Source organism: Diplotaxodon limnothrissa, linkage group LG3 (genome assembly GCF_057381915.1).
Source record: "Diplotaxodon limnothrissa isolate DT_005_m linkage group LG3, D_limnothrissa_male_GT1.1, whole genome shotgun sequence".
NCBI lineage: Eukaryota > Metazoa > Chordata > Actinopteri > Cichliformes > Cichlidae > Diplotaxodon > Diplotaxodon limnothrissa.
The window spans coordinates 16,725,931-16,743,576 of record NC_140598.1 but is presented as its reverse complement, the minus strand read 5'-3'; the positions used below and the strand labels follow the sequence as shown (position 1 = coordinate 16,743,576).

General features: G+C 44.5%; 2 protein-coding genes and 1 pseudogene across 2 annotated transcripts in view; 2 read left to right on the top strand and 1 right to left on the bottom strand.

The window, feature by feature from the left end:
- Positions 1–16,759, top strand: part of LOC146634701 (NACHT, LRR and PYD domains-containing protein 3-like) — a 319,954-nt gene extending 303,195 nt beyond the window's left edge. Inside the window, exon 12 of the mRNA XM_085349942.1 lies at positions 15,555–16,759. Within this exon, the coding sequence (XP_085206068.1) occupies positions 15,555–16,759 (1,205 nt within the window). The remainder of the gene's footprint in view (positions 1–15,554) is intronic.
- Positions 9,224–10,441, top strand: LOC146634703 (E3 ubiquitin/ISG15 ligase TRIM25-like). Its single transcript, XM_085349750.1, has one exon. It carries the CDS (start codon positions 9,224–9,226, stop codon positions 10,439–10,441), a length of 1,218 nt encoding a protein of 405 aa, XP_085205876.1.
- On the bottom strand, positions 11,218–12,193 carry LOC146634702 (uncharacterized; annotated as a pseudogene).
- Positions 16,760–17,646: the final 887 nt, after the last annotated feature.

Sequence of the window (17,646 nt, the reverse complement as noted above, 5' to 3'; positions counted from 1 at the left end):
AACAAAATTGCAGACTGCACAGATGGTACCTTCCCAAAGGAAAAAGTACTATAGCTTACTAGGGTATATATATTAGACTTAATAGTTACTATATACAGTAATGGACTTCTATACATTTTACATCAGATTAAAACTTTGGGTGTAAGATTCAGATAAATATTAAATAATTAAAAGCGAGACATCTTAAATGAGAATAAGAAAGAAGAGTATGTCTTTGTGCCCCCTTTTCCCTGTTCATGCCCTATCGGCCCCCCTGGCTAAACTTTGCTAGATCCGCCCCTGCACAGTTACAGCCGTCAGCTACGTAGAAAAAGATCCTGGAGTAGAAAGTAATATTAAATAAATTCTAACAACAGCTGATCAAGCTTAAACGTGCTGCTGTTGTTCAGCCCCTGGTTTCCTCTTTCTGGTGCAAAGTGGGCCAAAAACAAACAAGAGACACGGACTCGCGACAGAAAAGCCGATCAGCTGATCGTTAAGCAGTTTCATGATTGAAGTAGCAGCAGGAGAGGCAGTCGCTCGTTAAGCTTAACGCAGGAATGCTTTACAAACATTCAGAGATGGACTTACACACTTGCTTTACTTCTCTCGGGGATAACTTTGTCGGAGATGAAATGCCGGGTTGCTAGCGAAGCTCCAAATGCTATCCAGACCACCGACAGGTCCCGCATGCCACAGCCGCTCTATCACGTGATGCATACTGCTCCGACGTGCTAACGTTCTGAGGTGAGTTACGGCATGTTGCAAGTTTTGTGAGGTGCTTTCGTGATATTTAATGGATCGGATTACATTTTTTATTTTTCTCCGATATCCGATCCAGTCATTTAGGTCAGTATCGGACCGATACCGATACGTAATATCGGATCGGTCCATCTCTAGTTTAGTTTAGTCAACAGGAGGTTTTTGTGTCCTTTGCTGTGCAGCTTGTGTTGTGAGGAGGTTACACAGCATCCAGCTCTGGGAACAAGTCCCACCTCTTTCATTTGACGGGATTCTGATGCTCCACCTAAATGCCTCCAGTTTATTGGAAACAGTCTTCCTGTGGTGGGGACGGCCTCGAGCCACAGCTCGATGGAGCTCTGTGTATATTCTTGCTGACAGCAGCGGCGAACTGTCCATTAATCAGTGCAGCAGCGAGACATGCAGGCATGCTTTGCTGCTGCTGTCAGAAATAACTGACAGGTTACTGTAGTGATTTGATAGATCGATGGAGCCCAGCTGATACTTGTTTGATCGTCCCAACAAATCGTGGATTTCTGCACGAGTCATTGGCTTCGTGACAAACACTTGCTGATAACAGGAAGTTGCAAAGTGCCCACTGGTGAATAAATATCGTATCAAACCCATGTGATGGTTGAGACTTTCTGCTGTCTCCACTTTACTTTAAATCTTCATTTATTGGCCTTTATAAATGTGATGCATGCACACTGGGGAACGCTAATATCGACTGGTCTGCCTCGTCCCAGTAAGGCTGAAGCTGGCTGGTAGGTGGACGTAAGCTCTGACCTTGGTTTGCTGTCTTTGTGGATCGGCAGGCCTCGGTTACACTTGGGACGTGTTGGGATGTGAAGGAGATTTTCTCTTGCCAACAACATCTCTCATGTCTCTACTGCCGTTTGCACCACTTTGAACTGACTGAATGTGAAGAACTGAAGCATGAAGCAAAGACACACAGGAGACACTGGAACCACTGCAGAGACATGCTGATGACTGAGCTTTGTTTATTCTGACTAGATGATGTCATCAGTCGTCATCAGTTTTGATTGGCCGTTGGGTTAGTTTTGTAATGGTAACCATGGAGACATGAGCCAAGATTGAAAGAGTTGGACATCGCTGCTGAAGGAAGAAAAAACTGATGCTTTAATTTAAGCAACATGTGACTCTTTTTATTCAACCTAGCTTAGCTGCTACTGTCACACTGTGTTTGCCCATTATCCCAGTGCTTTGGGCTTCTGGGCGGTCATTCACAGTGACCTCACAGGGCTCCAGCCTCACTGTGAGTACAGTCCATACAGCAGCTCATCACACGCTCACGATTTATCCCTGTGTTTATGCTGCTCTTTGACAGGAGTCTCATTTAAAGACCGCAACGAGTGAAAGAGCAGCTGATAATTCCTGTGACAGAGAAGATGTGAGTCAGGTCAACACTGCCTTCATACACAACCAGTAACGGTGACCAGCAGTGACCCCAGGCTGACGTGGTCAGCACTGACACTCAGACAGGCTGTGGTGGTTTTAAAAACAAAGGAATCCAAAGTGAACCCGAAATCAAACATAACATGGAAACAACAAAGGTTTCTGAGGAGCAGTTACAGAAGTGTTTGTGTGAGCTGTGTTATTCAGTGACTGAGGAGCAAAGTAAGACGAGGCTGTACGACTTTGTGAGACTCATCAGGAAAGGCTCATTGCAGCTCTCATTGCAGGGGGCTGGCCGGTAGAAAGATTGCAGGTTAAAGGCACTTCCACATTGGCTTCCATTTTTCGACCACATCCATCTTTTAACAAATACACTTCATGGTATTTGTCCACAGGACCTGGTTAACAGGGCAGCACAGTGTTGCAGTTGTTGACAGCTAGAAGGTCTGAGTCTGGATCCACCACCTGGTCTCTGTGCAGTTTGCATGCATGTTTGCATTTGTCCAATAACAGGATAATAGTCTCCAGTGGAACGTCCCCTTTATCTCCAAAGTCTTCATGTGAAGGGTGAGAGCTGCAGTAGGCATGAAACACCACAGGATTGGTGTTTGTGGCTGAGGACATGTTTTGTTTTTGGGGTTTTTTTGCCTGTCCCATTTGGTTCTTTAGCCATCAGAATTGTTGTCTGAAGACCAACAAGGATACCCAATGGATTTACTTTGCCAAATGGATCTTCGTGGCATTGCCGTATTGGTCCATTTGGTCGACCTTTGTTTTTATTATTTATTATATTTTATTTTCAGATGTTACAGACGGGACAGACATCAGTGAGGGATAGGAAAGGGAGAAAGAAAGAGGAAGGAAAGGAAAAACAGAAGCGGAGAGGGACAGTGAGAAAGGGGGGGAGAAAAAAAATAAGAATCTCCTGGATCACCTGTTGAGAGAAGAATAGAAAACAAGCAGAAAAAAAAACAAAGCAACATACTAAACACAACACCATCGCATTAATCTAGCTAAGTGTAAACAGCAGTAAATACTAAATATTCAATGTTGTTGTGCAGCACGCAGGACAGATGTGCTTCGAAGTAGTAGCCAAGAAAGGTGTAGTTTAAGTCTACGAACAGTGAACACCTGTGTGCATACCTGTGTGGATCAGCGCGCTTGTATTCAGCTGAGGACACGTTGAGTCAGAGTGGCTCCAGTTCTGAGGCAGCTAACAGAAATGAGAACGTGGATGCTCAGGGTGGATGTGGGCTCACATTCACAGCTTTCATTTTCAGAGCAACAAACAAGCTGCTGTTGCGTTTTATGGTGTAAAGTTGTGATGCTGATGGAAATGTTGGAAAACTCTCACACATGTGGAGTTTGATCAGCAGGAGCTCAGCAGAGGGACGTTTCCTGTCTCTGTGTTTGTAGCTGAGGAAGAAGCAGAGGGCAGCTCTTTGTTTTTACATTCAGGCTGTGATTTCACTGCACGTTTGAACAGAGAAGGTGACACTGAAACGCTGCCTCAGAGGGACTCGCACTGTGTCACCAGCTCTCCAGCTTCACTCATAAGTGCTGCTTAAAGCCGTCATGCTCAGGCTGTGGGACAGTCACAGAAAGCCTGCTCGCAGTGATTTCATATCATTTACCAATATGTCCACGGAGCTGACCATCAGGATCAAGAAGTGAAGTCAGGGAAGAGCCCAGATAATATCACCTGACTTTGGTCCAGTATACACGGAAATGCTTCTTTTTGCAGAACATAGTGAAGAAAAAGATGCTGCTGTAATGTTGTGTCGTCACACACACACGCTCTTCTATACAGGGAGTGCAGAATTATTAGGCAAATGAGTATTTTGTCCACATCATCCTCTTCATGCATGTTGTCTTACTCCAAGCTGTATAGGCTCGAAAGCCTACTACCAATTAAGCATATTAGGTGATGTGCATCTCTGTAATGAGAAGGGGTGTGGTCTAATGACATCAACACCCTATATCAGGTGTGCATAATTATTAGGCAACGTCCTTTCCTTTGGCAAAATGGGTCAAAAGAAGGACTTGACAGGCTCAGAAAAGTCAAAAATAGTGAGATATCTTGCAGAGGGATGCAGCAGTCTCAAAATTGCAAAGCTTCTGAAGCGTGATCATCCAACAATCAAGCGTTTCATTCAAAATAGTCAACAGGGTCGCAAGAAGCGTGTGGAAAAACCAAGGCGCAAAATAACTGCCCATGAACTGAGAAAAGTCAAGCGTGCAGCTGCCAAGATGCCACTTGCCACCAGTTTGGCCATATTTCAGAGCTGCAACATCACTGGAGTGCCCAAAAGCACAAGGTGTGCAATACTCAGAGACATGGCCAAGGTAAGAAAGGCTGAAAGACGACCACCACTGAACAAGACACACAAGCTGAAACGTCAAGACTGGGCCAAGAAATATCTCAAGACTGGTTTTTCTAAGGTTTTATGGACTGATGAAATGAGAGTGAGTCTCGATGGGCCAGATGGATGGGCCCGTGGCTGGATTGGTAAAGGGCAGAGAGCTCCAGTCCGACTCAGACGCCAGCAAGGTGGAGGTGGAGTACTGGTTTGGGCTGGTATCATCAAAGATGAGCTTGTGGGGCCTTTTCGGGTTGAGGATGGAGTCAAGCTCAACTCCCAGTCCTACTGCCAGTTTCTGGAAGACACCTTCTTCAAGCAGTGGTACAGGAAGAAGTCTGCATCCTTCAAGAAAAACATGATTTTCATGCAGGACAATGCTCCATCACACGCGTCCAAGTACTCCACAGCGTGGCTGCAAGAAAGGGTATAAAAGAAGAAAAACTAATGACATGGCCTCCTTGTTCACCTGATCTGAACCCCATTGAGAACCTGTGGTCCATCATCAAATGTGAGATTTACAAGGAGGGAAAACAGTACACCTCTCTGAACAGTGTCTGGGAGGCTGTGGTTGCTGCTGCACGCAATGTTGATGGTGAACAGATCAAAACACTGACAGAATCCATGGATGGCAGGCTTTTGAGTGTCCTTGCAAAGAAAGGTGGCTATATTGGTCGCTGATTTGTTTTTCTTTTGTTTTTGAATGTCAGAACATTCAGCTTTGATATTAATGAGTTTTTTGGGTTCATTGACAACATGGTTGTTGTTCAATAATAAAATTATTCCTCAAAAATACATCTCGCCTAATAATTCTGCACTCCCTGTATGTATATAGATCTATAGATGGATAGAGAAAGATCTCTAGAGCAGCGCTCCCCAACCTTTGTTGCTCCACGGACGGTTTAATGTCAGACAGACCGGCCTTTAAGGCAGATAAATACAACAAAATAAAATGATACGACCAAGACAACAACTGTGATGTTTTGTAAATATAACAAAAAACGTAAATTCACTGTGTAACTGTGTAACTGTGTAACTGTGTCATTCTGTGTGCTCCACACCAACAATGCTGAGATCAAACATAAATAGGACACAGCAGGAATAAATAGCAAACAGGAGAAATGTGTGCAATAAAGTTTTATACAAAACAAGACAAATGTACACAAAATAAAGACACAGGCACATATTAGATGGTGCTTAGACGTGCTGCAAGGAAAAGCCTGAATAGTCTGTGTGTGAGTGGGCTGAGTGATGAGGGTCACCATGGCTCAGACTGCTGAGGTTGGTGGTGTGTGGAGCTGTCCTGTTCTCAGCTGTGGACCAAACACCCAGGCAGTGGGAAGGCCAGCAGCAGCTCCTGGTCCTGGTGCAGGCGCTGCTGGGCTTGTTCACCAGGGCCCAGCATCATATATCTGGTTGGTGGCTGTAGTTGGAACGAATAAAATGCTTTCAGACTACTTGTGTTGGCTGCTGAATGTGTCAGTCAGTATAGTGTGTGTTTGTTGTTCAGTGGGTCTTAGTCCTGCTTTTAAATCTCTGACTCTACATGAAACTGTCAGGCAGAAGAAAAGCGTCATACTTTCAGTGAATGATGAAGAAATGCACATGAAAAATACTCTGAAAGCTATTAAAGACATAGAGTCGCTGCTGAAGCGTCCCCGGCCCTTAAGTCCAGCTGTCTCAGTGCAGAGATGTTGTCTCAGAGGTTTGGAGCTCACACACATATTTAAAAAAACATGTCTTTATACTTGAATGCAAATATGATCCATCTCTGCTTCAGCTCGTCTTCAGTGTGCATAGATGTGTTCAGCACAGCAGAAGAGGAGTCTGCAGCCATCTGTCAAACCAGTCTGTGCTGGGACTCTTGTCCAAATGTGATGGAATTATGAAGGTAGAGAAGTTTGATCCACTGAGTAAGATCACGTGGAAAGAGTCTGGCTTTGTTTTTCAGTAGGACAATAATCCCAAACTGTCATGGCCTGGGGATGTGGGGAAGCAGGACCCACAATGCAGGACTCTTGCGATGAAAAGGTGTCTTTATTTACAGCAAAGTAAAATAAAAGGTAAACAATAAATCCCTGCGCGCTCCCATCTCCCGTTTCATGTCCTCGCGCCCGTGCTCCATGTCTCTGTTCCCTGTGTACAACCTCGTTTCTGCAGATCCTCCTCAGAAACACACGAAGGCAGCCGTGAGCACCTTCAACTTCAAACAGATGCTGAGAAACTGATGGGAACGGTCCAGCGTCGAGGAGCGCTCAGCCACACCGTTAAGTAGCTCCCCGACGAGGCTGATCAGCTCCAGGTGGAAGTGGATCTCCTTGGCAGGTGTGACACACCCACCAGGCCTGAAGATGGCTGTAAGCTGGTGCTCAGCACACCCACAAACACACAGACGCACTGGGATAACGTTCACTCTTCACTGTGATGTTCAGCGTGTGCTTACCCGACAGTGTTATGAACCAGCTGTGCAGTCTGAGTGCAGTCTGAGTGCATACGCCGGCTCTCTGTCAGCTCATATACAGACTTTTAAAAGGCTTTTATGAAGCATATAATGGCTCTGGGATCTACCTGTGTGTGGCTGCATAGAAACCAGTAATGAACTTCAGGTTCGTGGGACTCAGTGTGCCAGCAGTTCAAAGTGCAGGCCTGGGCTTTAAGGTGGAAATCCTGAGTCTGCCTCTTGGCTAAGTGGACAGTATAGATATTACACTATACTTGTGTTCACTGACTTCACTGTAGTCGCTTTGTTTGTGCTTTTTCATGTTTAGTCAGCATTGCATCAGTAAAGCTTCTTGATGATCATATCTGGTGTTGTTGCTGACGTGGCGATCTGCTCTGGAACCTTTCAGGCTGAGTAGACGAGCGTGCTGGGCCAGCGATCAGTGCACCTGCAGGACCTGCTCATCCATGGGAACCATGAAGCTCCTGCTGGCATGTTTCTGGTGATCTGTTGATGCCAAAGGAGGTTTGAAACTCTGAAGTCACTGAGTCAGCAGAGTGTTGGCAGCTGTTATGCGCTGTAATATATGTGCTCTGCCACTTTGTGTGGTTACTAAGCTCTACCACTTAAATGGCAATAATAACAGCACTTACAGTGGATGGTAGAATAATGAAATGTTGCAGTCCTGACTTGTGACCATTCTCTCTGCTATGTTTCTACAGGTAGACTGCATGGCTACAGTGTTGCAGTGGGACTGAAAACACCTGAGTGTGAAGATGTTGTCCCTGTAGTGTGCTGAAGCTTGTTTATAATGACATATGCTGTTTGGATATCTGCACTTGTTGTCCTTACCGTTGGAAATAAACCTGTGCATTAGGGCCCTGCAGTCAGTAAAGTATGTCAGTGTTCTGTGTAATGTATCACTATACTTGAATCCATTTCATTTTCATTCATAGCTTCATATAGAGAATGGCATTTACACAGACGCACTGATGCAGGGCTTTCTGTTTCTATCAGTTCAGCTCCATCATTAGTCTTTACAAACGTTACAGACACACAGAACCAAAGTCCAGGTATGTGTGGTCCACATGAGTCCAGCCTGCAGGAGAAACTGTCCCTGTAGCCAACCTAGCATGTTTGTGTAGCAGCTCACTTTGTGTCAGATGTGACCTGTGTAAAAGCTTTAAGTTGTTTTGTCCTGTGATCACTGCGTTCAGTAAAGTCTCCTGTCAGCCATCGCTGACAGTTCAGCAACCCGACCACGTTCAAAAGGGGCTTCTTAATCACATGTCATATAAACTGAACAGTTACAGTGTTTCCTCATTTAGAGTCTAGTTATCCTTAGTCCTCTGCAGACTGAGATTCATCCTGTCACGTTTTTGGGTTCTCTGCAGGAATGCATGGTTCCATCTCCCAGACTCCTGCAGTCCCAAATCATCACACCCTGCTTCTCTGTCAGGACTCTGCATGTGACACTCTCGGACAGGTTCAACTCAAATATACTGGAACTTTTCTAAGACAAACAAATTTGGACTCCAGTTTGCTCCAGTTATTCATCAGACTTCTTTAGGAACGTTTCAGTCTGCATTTTTGTCCTAAAGAGCAAACAACGTTTTTATTTCTTGGACACTGTCCTTCACTCTGAGGGACGTTCATTTTCACTGACAGCCCCTGGACGGTGTGGATCCCTGCTGTGTGTGGATTCATGTTAGAATATCACCACGACTCTGATTTCTGATGCAGATGCTTTTATTTGCTCAGATTTTCCATCAGTCTGACGTCTTAATTTTTCTCTTAATTATTTTTCATGTGACTAATTAATGCAGACACAGCCCTAAAGGCTAACGCAGGAGTTGCCAGTGTAGTTTCATTTTGTGGCTTTCAGTTTCTACTTTCCTCTTCATCATGTGAGAAAAGCTCGTGTTAAGCATTTGTTCTTAAATGTTCATGAAAAAAAATATTCAAGCTGTAGTTGTCATGCTGATCAGCTTCCCAGTGAACCTTTTTAACCTGTGAGGGGCTTCATGGTCTGTTTTCTAAAGAGTTCATTCGTTCTACTCAAACGAGGAAGTGCTTGGAGACGATGTGGTCAGTGTGTCAGTAGAAACTAAAAAGAAGAAGAGCCTGTTTCTGACCGCTCAGTCTTGGTGAAGACTTCATACAGAAGGTACAGTCGCATTTTTTCAGTTTCATTTTTGCTTTTTTGTATATTGAACTCTGATAATGATAAATGAGGATTATAGTAACTTTACACTGCTAATATTAGCTCTGCTTGTATGTTGCAGTCATGGCTGCGGCGTTGGCTCTGGTGTCTGAGGACAGTCTTCTTTGTCCCGTCTGTCTGAGTGTGTTCACTAAACCTGTGTCGATTCCCTGTGGACACAACTTCTGTATGAACTGTATCACAGACTACTGGAGCACCCTGTCTGTACTCCAATGTCCACTGTGCAAAGAGACGTTTTACACCAGGCCGTTGCTTCGGGTTAACCCTGTCATTGATGAAATGGCAGAAAAGGTTAAAAAATCTGCTCAAGAAATGTTGTTGAGTTCATCTGAACAAGCAGGACATGAAGACGTGCTCTGCAGCATCTGTGCAGGGTCAAAGGTCAGCGCCCTGAAGTCCTGTTTAATGTGTTTACTGTCCTACTGTCAAACACATCTGGAGCCTCATCAGAGGATTTCAGCTTTGAAGAAACACAAGCTGATCGATCCAGTTCAGGACCTGGAGAGCAGAATATGTCGGGATCACGGTGAGCCTTTGGAGCTGATCTGCAGACTGGATCAAATGTTTCTGTGTCAGTCCTGTAAATGCAGTGACCATAAAACACATGAAACAGTGAGTCTGGAGGACGAGGCTGAGATGAGGAAATCCCAGCTGAAATTAGAAAATAACAGCATGGATCAGATGATCCAGGAGCGTGAGCAGAAAATCCAGGAGCTTCAACAGTCAGTGAAGACCAGCAGAAGTAAAGCTGAGGAGGCGTTATCGTACAGCAGGAAGGTGATGACCGCTTTGGTGCAGCACATAAAGACAGAGTTCACCAGACTGTCTGAGGCGATCGAGACGAAGCAGGAAATAAATGAGACGGAGGCAGAAAGCTTTATTGATGAGCTGCAGGCAGAGATTACACACATGAAGAAGAAGAAGCTGCAGTTTCATGAAGCTTCGCTCATCAGAGACCCCTTCAGCTTCCTGGAGAACGTCCTCCCTCTTACCTACAATAAGCCCCAGCTGCAGGACTGGTCTGCTGTGACTGTAACCAGTGACCAGTTTATGATTCAGGAGACCCTGGCCGAGCTGGAGACAGCAGTCAGAGAAGAAGTCAGCACGCTCTATGATATAAACTTCAGAGATGGGAAAGAACAAAGGTATGATCTGAATGTTTTCATGGCTTGGTCCAGATATGGGTTCTCCTTGAAACACGGTGAGGTCACTCAATCAAAATCAGTCAGTGTCTCCATCTCGACACCCCTTTTTGTACATGAACTTTTGTTTGTTCAGTAAAAATCAAGAATAGTTTAGTCTAGGTGGATTTCTAGGTGCAGCCAAGTGGCAGAGGGCTTTCGGTCCATCGTGGTGAAGAGCTGAGCGTAAAAGCGAAGCTCTCAATTTACTGTTCGATCTAAGTCCCTACCCTCACCTATGGTCACGAGCTGTGGGTAGTGACTGAAAGAACGAGATCAAGGATACAAGCGGCGGAAATGAGCTTCCTCCGAAGGGTGGCTGGCCTCTCCCTTAGAGATAGGGCAAGACGTTCAGCTATCTGGGAGGGGCTCAGAGTCGAGCCGCTGCTGCTCCACATTGAAAGGAGCCTTTTTTTGTGTTTTTCGGGCATCTGATAAGGATGCCTCCTGGAGGCCTCCTGGGTGAGGTGTCCCACCGGGAGGAGGCCCCGGGCAGACCCAGGACACGCTGGAGAGATTACATCTCTCGGCTGGGCTTCTCTGCTTAGGCTGCTTCATACAACTTTCCTCTTTCACCCATTTATACAAGCACTTTGTTGTTTTTGTTACCTAAGTGCTCACTCTGATTGTAACATCGGAGAGCAACCTGGGGTTCAGCATCTTGCCCGAGGATACTTTTGGACGTCCAAATACTTCTCAGAATTATAATCCAACACATCAATTACGATGATGATGATAATAATGATGATAATCATCATGGTGAGGAGGAGGAATAGAGTCAAATCCAAGTGCAACAAGGACAGCTTGCCCTTGGTGCTGCTGCTGAAATTTCCAAGGGTGAACTTCTGCAATCCTTTGAACCTCTCTCTCTTACAGTCACTGTTCTGTGAGTGCTGTCAGTTTGACATACCTCAGAGGTGCTCTGATTCCTCCATCCTCTCTCCATCTCATCTCCTCCAGTTTCTGGACCTTCTCTGTGTTTCCTTTCTCCTCCATCTTCCCAATCAGGAAGTCCAAGTGGACAGTAGTGGATGCTGAATCAGCTTTCAGAGCGATCTGCTCCAGTCTGACAACATGGTGGTAGGACTCATCCAGAAACTGGGACTTCTCTGCTGTCAGCAGTTTCATTTCCTTTCCAAGTAAATGAACATCCTTCTCTTTTGTTGGTGGTTCGTTCTCCTGACCGCTCCTTATCCTGGTCACATATCTCCTCTTTCCTTTCACATGCACTGATGCAGGACACTTGTTGGTGCATGACGTGCAGAGACCATCTCTAAAGACCTCACAGTGATTTAAGGGCACCGTGCATCCAGGATAGTGACAGTTCTCCTCACAGACTGTACAGCTGACAGCTGCTTTCAAACCCGGCCCAGGCATCTCTGATAGGTTCTTTATGTTTAAAAACTTCAGCAACAAATGGAGTGACCTCTTCATTCTTCATGTTGTCATGTTTCTCCAGAGCTTCCTGACTCTGTTTCATCTCTCTCTGTTTCACTTCAGTGAATTTGATTCTTTCTTGCAGGTTTTGGATGCAGGCTGTCAGTCTGATACTTTCCTTTAACACTTTAAATGCTGCCTCTGGCTTTAGAGGTGTAGTTTCCTTCAGGAAGGCTGTGAACTCTCTGAGCTTCCAAAATTTAGTTTCAGGTATTTTTCTTTCTCGTCTTCAAGCTGGAGAGTTATTGAACAGGAAGTGAACAGACTGATTCTTCTCATTTTTGACACATTTAATTTTTGAATCTTCAAGAGCTTGAAGAGCATATTTAGGGTTTCTTACATCTGAGTGTGTGATGAGAGCTACAAAGTTTTTCTCCACATTCAAAGATAAAGTGATATTCAAACATGGATTCATTACCCAAAGTTTGATTCTGTTCATCTGTTCATCTGTTTTCAGTGGGAGAAACGTTTCGTCATTCATCCAGGTGACTTCAGTCTCAACTGACTGCAGGTTTCAATCTTATAAACAGGACATTTGCATAATGACTGAAACCAGCCCACTGAAGGAACAGTGGGCTGGGAGGTCAGCTTATGATCATTAATATGCATTTCTCATGACCACTGATCAAAGGCCATTGATCAATGGCCTGATTGGTTGACGAGATATACAGTGGCTTGCAAAAGTATTCGGCCCCCTTGAACTTTTCCACATTTTGTCACATTACAGCCACAAACATGAATCAATTTTATTGGAATTCCACGTGAGAGACCAACACAAAGTGGTGCACACGTGAGAAGTGGAACGAAAGTCATACATGATTCCAAACATTTCTTACACATAAATAACTGCAAAGTTATTTAGTCCAGCATCTCATCCCCAAACTGTGATGGGCACTTCAACCATTTCCAGCTGGAAATCATGGCCTCAGACTGAGCAGTGCTGAGTCTGAGGCCAGCCCCTTCACTACAGACAGAGGGTTACAGCTGGAGGTTATTGTTAACTATTTTAGTTAATGAAAAGAAATTTAAAATCATTTTATATAGAGTCCAACTATAAAAATAAAACAAATGTAAAATATAAATAAATAAAAACAAAATAAATAAGTATAGATATGAAGTGTCACTTTTTTCTAACTTTAACATCAAATTTTTAAATCATCCCAATATTCTAATACTGACAATAAAAATGAAATTAAAACTGTATTGTTACGTTCTTAGTCTAGGCGTGTATTGAACGCAACAAGAAGTTGGCCCCACTCCCGCTCCACCCAAGCAAGAACACAAACAGTCGTATCTTTTAAAGTGCTAATCAGCCATTTATTTGCTTCAGCAGTGAGCAGTGCCAAAAATAACAAACAAAACTCCCTAATGGTCCCTATGCTTTCCTACACAAATGAAAACCAAACAAAAGACAATTCACTTACCTAACTTTTTACATGAAAAACAGGAGAAAACTTAATCAACAAAAATGGCTTCTCACGCCTACTAGGCTGCTGCAGTGAAGGATATATACAAGGTGAACAAAATACACGATTGCTACTTGACAAAACTATTTACAGCTATTTACAAAATTGAGGTACTAATGCCACACAGACACACACACACGAGGTTATACCTGCAGATCAGTTTGGCAAAGACACTCTACACAGCAACGAATCAAAACACAGGTTCTTTGTTGGATGGTGGAGGTTAGGAGAGAGGGGGCCAGGTGGCTGTCATCCGGTAGTTAAGTACTGGAGGTGATTAGCCAATTATCCAATCCCAGGACAGGAAGAGACTCCACCCAGCTACTCAGCAGGCACGCCAAGGTGTCCACCTCCTAAGAGAGAAAGGGAAAAGACCCACAGCCATCCTCTGGTGGGAGGACTCACACATAAAGCAAACACTGAAAACATTAGATCATAACACTTCCCCCCACCCAAAAATCAAATATCTAACCCCAAATGAAATGTTTGATTCAAGACCTAGAGAGGGCATCAGCCATGACGTTCTCTAAGCCCTTTTTGTACCGGATTTCAATGTTGAAGTCCTGGAGGAGTAGGGACCAGCGCATAAGGCGCTGGTTGCTGTTCTGCATCCGAGTTAGGAACTGGAGAGGGTTGTGGTCAGAGAACCCGACAGTTGGAACAGGACTGGACCCAAGGTACACTTCAAAGTGCTGCAAGGCTAGCAATAAGGCTAAGGCTTCCTTTTCAATCGTGCTTTAATGCAATTGGTGTTTTAGGAATTTTTTGGAAAAGAAACAGACTGGAATGTCAATGCCATTTCCATCCTCCTGCACCAGCCCCGAAAGCACTGGCGTCCACCTCAAGCTTGAACGGACGTGCGAAATCAGGGGCGGCCAACACAGGAGCACTGCAAAGGAGAGCTTTGGCAGCTTCGAAAGCAAACTGACATGTCTCTGACCACACAAATGGTGATTTTGGACTGGCAAGACTGGTTAGTGGGGCTACTACCTCGGAGAAGTTTTTGCAGAACCCACGATAATAACTTGCCATGCCTAGAAAACGCCGCAGCTCCCGAAGCGTCTGCGGAGCTGGGAAGTTTAATATGGCCTGCACTTTCACAGCAACAGGGAGGACTTGACCCTGTCCTACTTGTTTCCCTAGGTCGGTTACAACAGCCTTTCCAAACTCACACTTAGCCAAGTTCAGTGTCAGAGAGGCATCACGCAAACGGTCAAATATTTCACTGAGAGTTCAGTCCAGGTGTATGAATAGGCCACTATATCATCCAGATACACTTCACAGTTTATGACTCCATGTAACTCAGTGTTCATCAGTCGTTGGAATGTGGCGGGAGCATTTCTTAACCCGAACGGCATGACGGTGTATTGCAAAAAGTGGTTGGGTGTAACAAAGGCACTGATTTCTGATGCGCGTTTGGTTAATGGGACTTGCCAGTATCCTTTTAGGAGGTTGAGTTTGGTCACAAAGTTTGCAGAGCCCACACGATCGACCAGGTCATTCATGCGTGGGAGTGGAAAAGAGTCTGGTTTTGTAGCAGCGTTTACCTTTCGGTAATCGTTACAGAAACGGGAGGTTTGATCGGGTTTTGGAATGAGCAATGATGGTGAGCTCCAAGAACTATTACTGGGAAGGGCAAAACCATGGTCAAGCTGATACTGGACTTCTTGCTGCATTATGGCATGCTTAGTGGGATTTACTCTGTAGGCATGTTGCTTTATTGGCTTGTGATCACCCACGTCAATATCATGACTTAGCACGTGCGTTTGAGTGGGGATATCACCAAAAAGAGTTGGGTAATTGTTAATGAGCTCTCGGACATCAGATTTGGCAGGATCAGACAGATGTGCTAAATAGACATCCAAGTCAGCCAGACGTGCACCGGAAACAGAGCTGTGCCTATCATCCAACCCATCATCGCAGGGACTATATAAGGGTTGAGAGACGGACACTGACACAATAGGTGACACAGCAGGTGACGGACCGGAGGGAGAAGGGTAGCAGCAGCTATGGCTCACCCAGATGATGTCATGCCAATCCAATCAAAGGTTGAGAGAAAATAAAAGTCTAATAAAAAGAATCAGAGTGACCACTAATGCTTTGGGAGAGCAGACAGACAAAAATAAGAATCTAATTGGAAAAAAGAAAAAACAAAAAGGTTTAATTTTATGTGACCTTTGACCCTGAGCAGAAAAGGATCAGCTCAGGTTTCAGTGTTAAACAGGAACCTGTTCATAATGTTTACATGTTTGCTGAAGACTTTCTATGCTTTTCTGTGCAGGATCAGTTTGATCTCATCACCACATGAAGACATCGTCTCAGACAGTTTTCTCATCAGGTCAGGACCTCCTGCTGTCTACCAGCTGAGACCGAAGAAACAGAAGACTGGAACTCTGACAAGAATGACTGTTGGAGAAAAACGTCCAAACAAGACAAACAGAACCATCTTACTGGTGGGAGAAACAGGAGCAGGAAAATCTACTCTGATCAACGCTCTGCTCAACTACACCATGGGAGTGAAGTGGGAGGATGAAGTCTGGTTTATGATCGCAGAGGAGGAGAGAAGAAGTCAGACATCAGATGTGATCGTGTACGAGATCTTTGGTTTTGAAGATGAAACTCTGCCCTACTCTCTGACCATCATCAATACTCCTGGATATGGAGACACCAGAGGGATCGAACATGATGACATCATCAGTCACAGATTATTGGACCTGTTTCAATCAGAGGATGGGGTCCATGAAGTTCATGCAGTGGGTCTGGTGATGAAGGTGAGTGATAATCGACTGAGTGAGAGATTGAGGTACGTCTTTGATTCAGTGATGTCTCTGTTTGGAAAGAACTTGGAGAAAAACATCATAGCTCTGATCACACACTCAGATGGAAGCAGGCCTGAAAACCCTCTTCAAGCTCTTGAAGCTGCAAACATTAAATGTGCCAAAAATGAGGACAGTCAGCCTGTTCACTTCCTGTTTAATAACTGCCAGCTTGAAGAGCAAATGGAGGAAAACACAATTTTTAGAAATTCATGGGAACTTACACAGACAAACATGGATCATTTGACAAACTTGTTGGGAAAATCTAATCCTCAAAAACTGGTGAAAACAGCCGAAGTGTTAAATGAACGAATCAGACTGAAAGCCTGCATCCAAAACCTGGAAGACAGATTCGAGCTGGCTGAACTGAAACAGACAGAAATCAGAGAGATCCGAGAAGCTCTGAAGCAGACGAATCACAGAAATAAAATGGAAATTGAGAAAATATTGAGTCTTTTGGAAAATCTTGAAAAGGAAATGAAAGTGTTGACAGCAGAAAAGCAAAAGTGGCTAAGTGACTCCTACCAGCATGCTGTCAGACTGGAGGAAATCGCTCTGAAAGCTGATTCAGCATCCACTGTTGCCCACTTGGACTTCCTGATTGAGAAGATGAAGGAGGAAGGAGACACGGAGAAGGTCCAGAAACTGGAGGAGATGAGGAGAGAGGATGGAGGAACCGAAGAAGCAGTGCAAGCTTAAACGAACACCATCACCAACATTGGGAGACTCTTCCTCTGGCATACGTGAAACATGTAAAGAAGCATCAGGCAGATGGTACTGATGCTGCTCCATGTTCAGATGTACACAGATGCTGATTGTTGATGTGGACATGAGGGCCTCCTTCTAAGACGGGAACATCATGTATGCTTTCATATTTTATCCAGTTAAAAATATCAATTCTCATGTTAAAAAATACTTATTATTAATATACATGTATTTCACACAGATATTTGTACTTATGCACATGACAAATATTACTACATAAACTCCACAGTCAGTTATTATGCAGAGCAGAGCTGCCAGCTGTGCTGTAAATGCAGTGAGGGCGCCCCCTGCTGTTTAACGATCAGTACAACAGTGTGTGAGAACAGCTCCCTGCTCCTCTGACGTCACAAACTAAACTCTGTGTTCTCCACAAATACATGTGTTTCTGTCACGTTGTTCTAAGGTTGTCAGTGTGAGCTTTATCCTGCTGCTCCTCTCATGCTGACTCAGTAAACTGGTTGTGGGACAGTAACGTGTCACTGACACGATCCAGACACAGTCCAACATGTTGTTGTCTTTCAGTGAGTGCAGAGGATGTCATTGACACGATGCCTCGGATTCTTCATGTGTTCATGCTGGATATTTGTGATGGCTCAGGCCGAGTGGAAACATTTGGATCCTTTCATGTTGGACTTGATCTGTTCAGATTCTCTGTATTCGGGTCTTCCACATGAATCGTCTCCTGCTCGATGCACTTTTCTGTCAATCCTCAATAAAATCTGCTTCATTCAGTCACTTTGCTCAGAGAGTCTTTACTGGATCATCAGCTGATTTTCTTTGTTTCTCTTTGTTCCTCAAACACTTTCAGTTTATTGCGAGCA

Excerpts from the sequence above, each read along its gene's own strand:
- LOC146634703 (XM_085349750.1), top strand. The coding sequence starts at position 9,224 with ATGGCTGCGGCGTTGGCTCTGGTGTCTGAGGACAGTCTTCTTTGTCCC.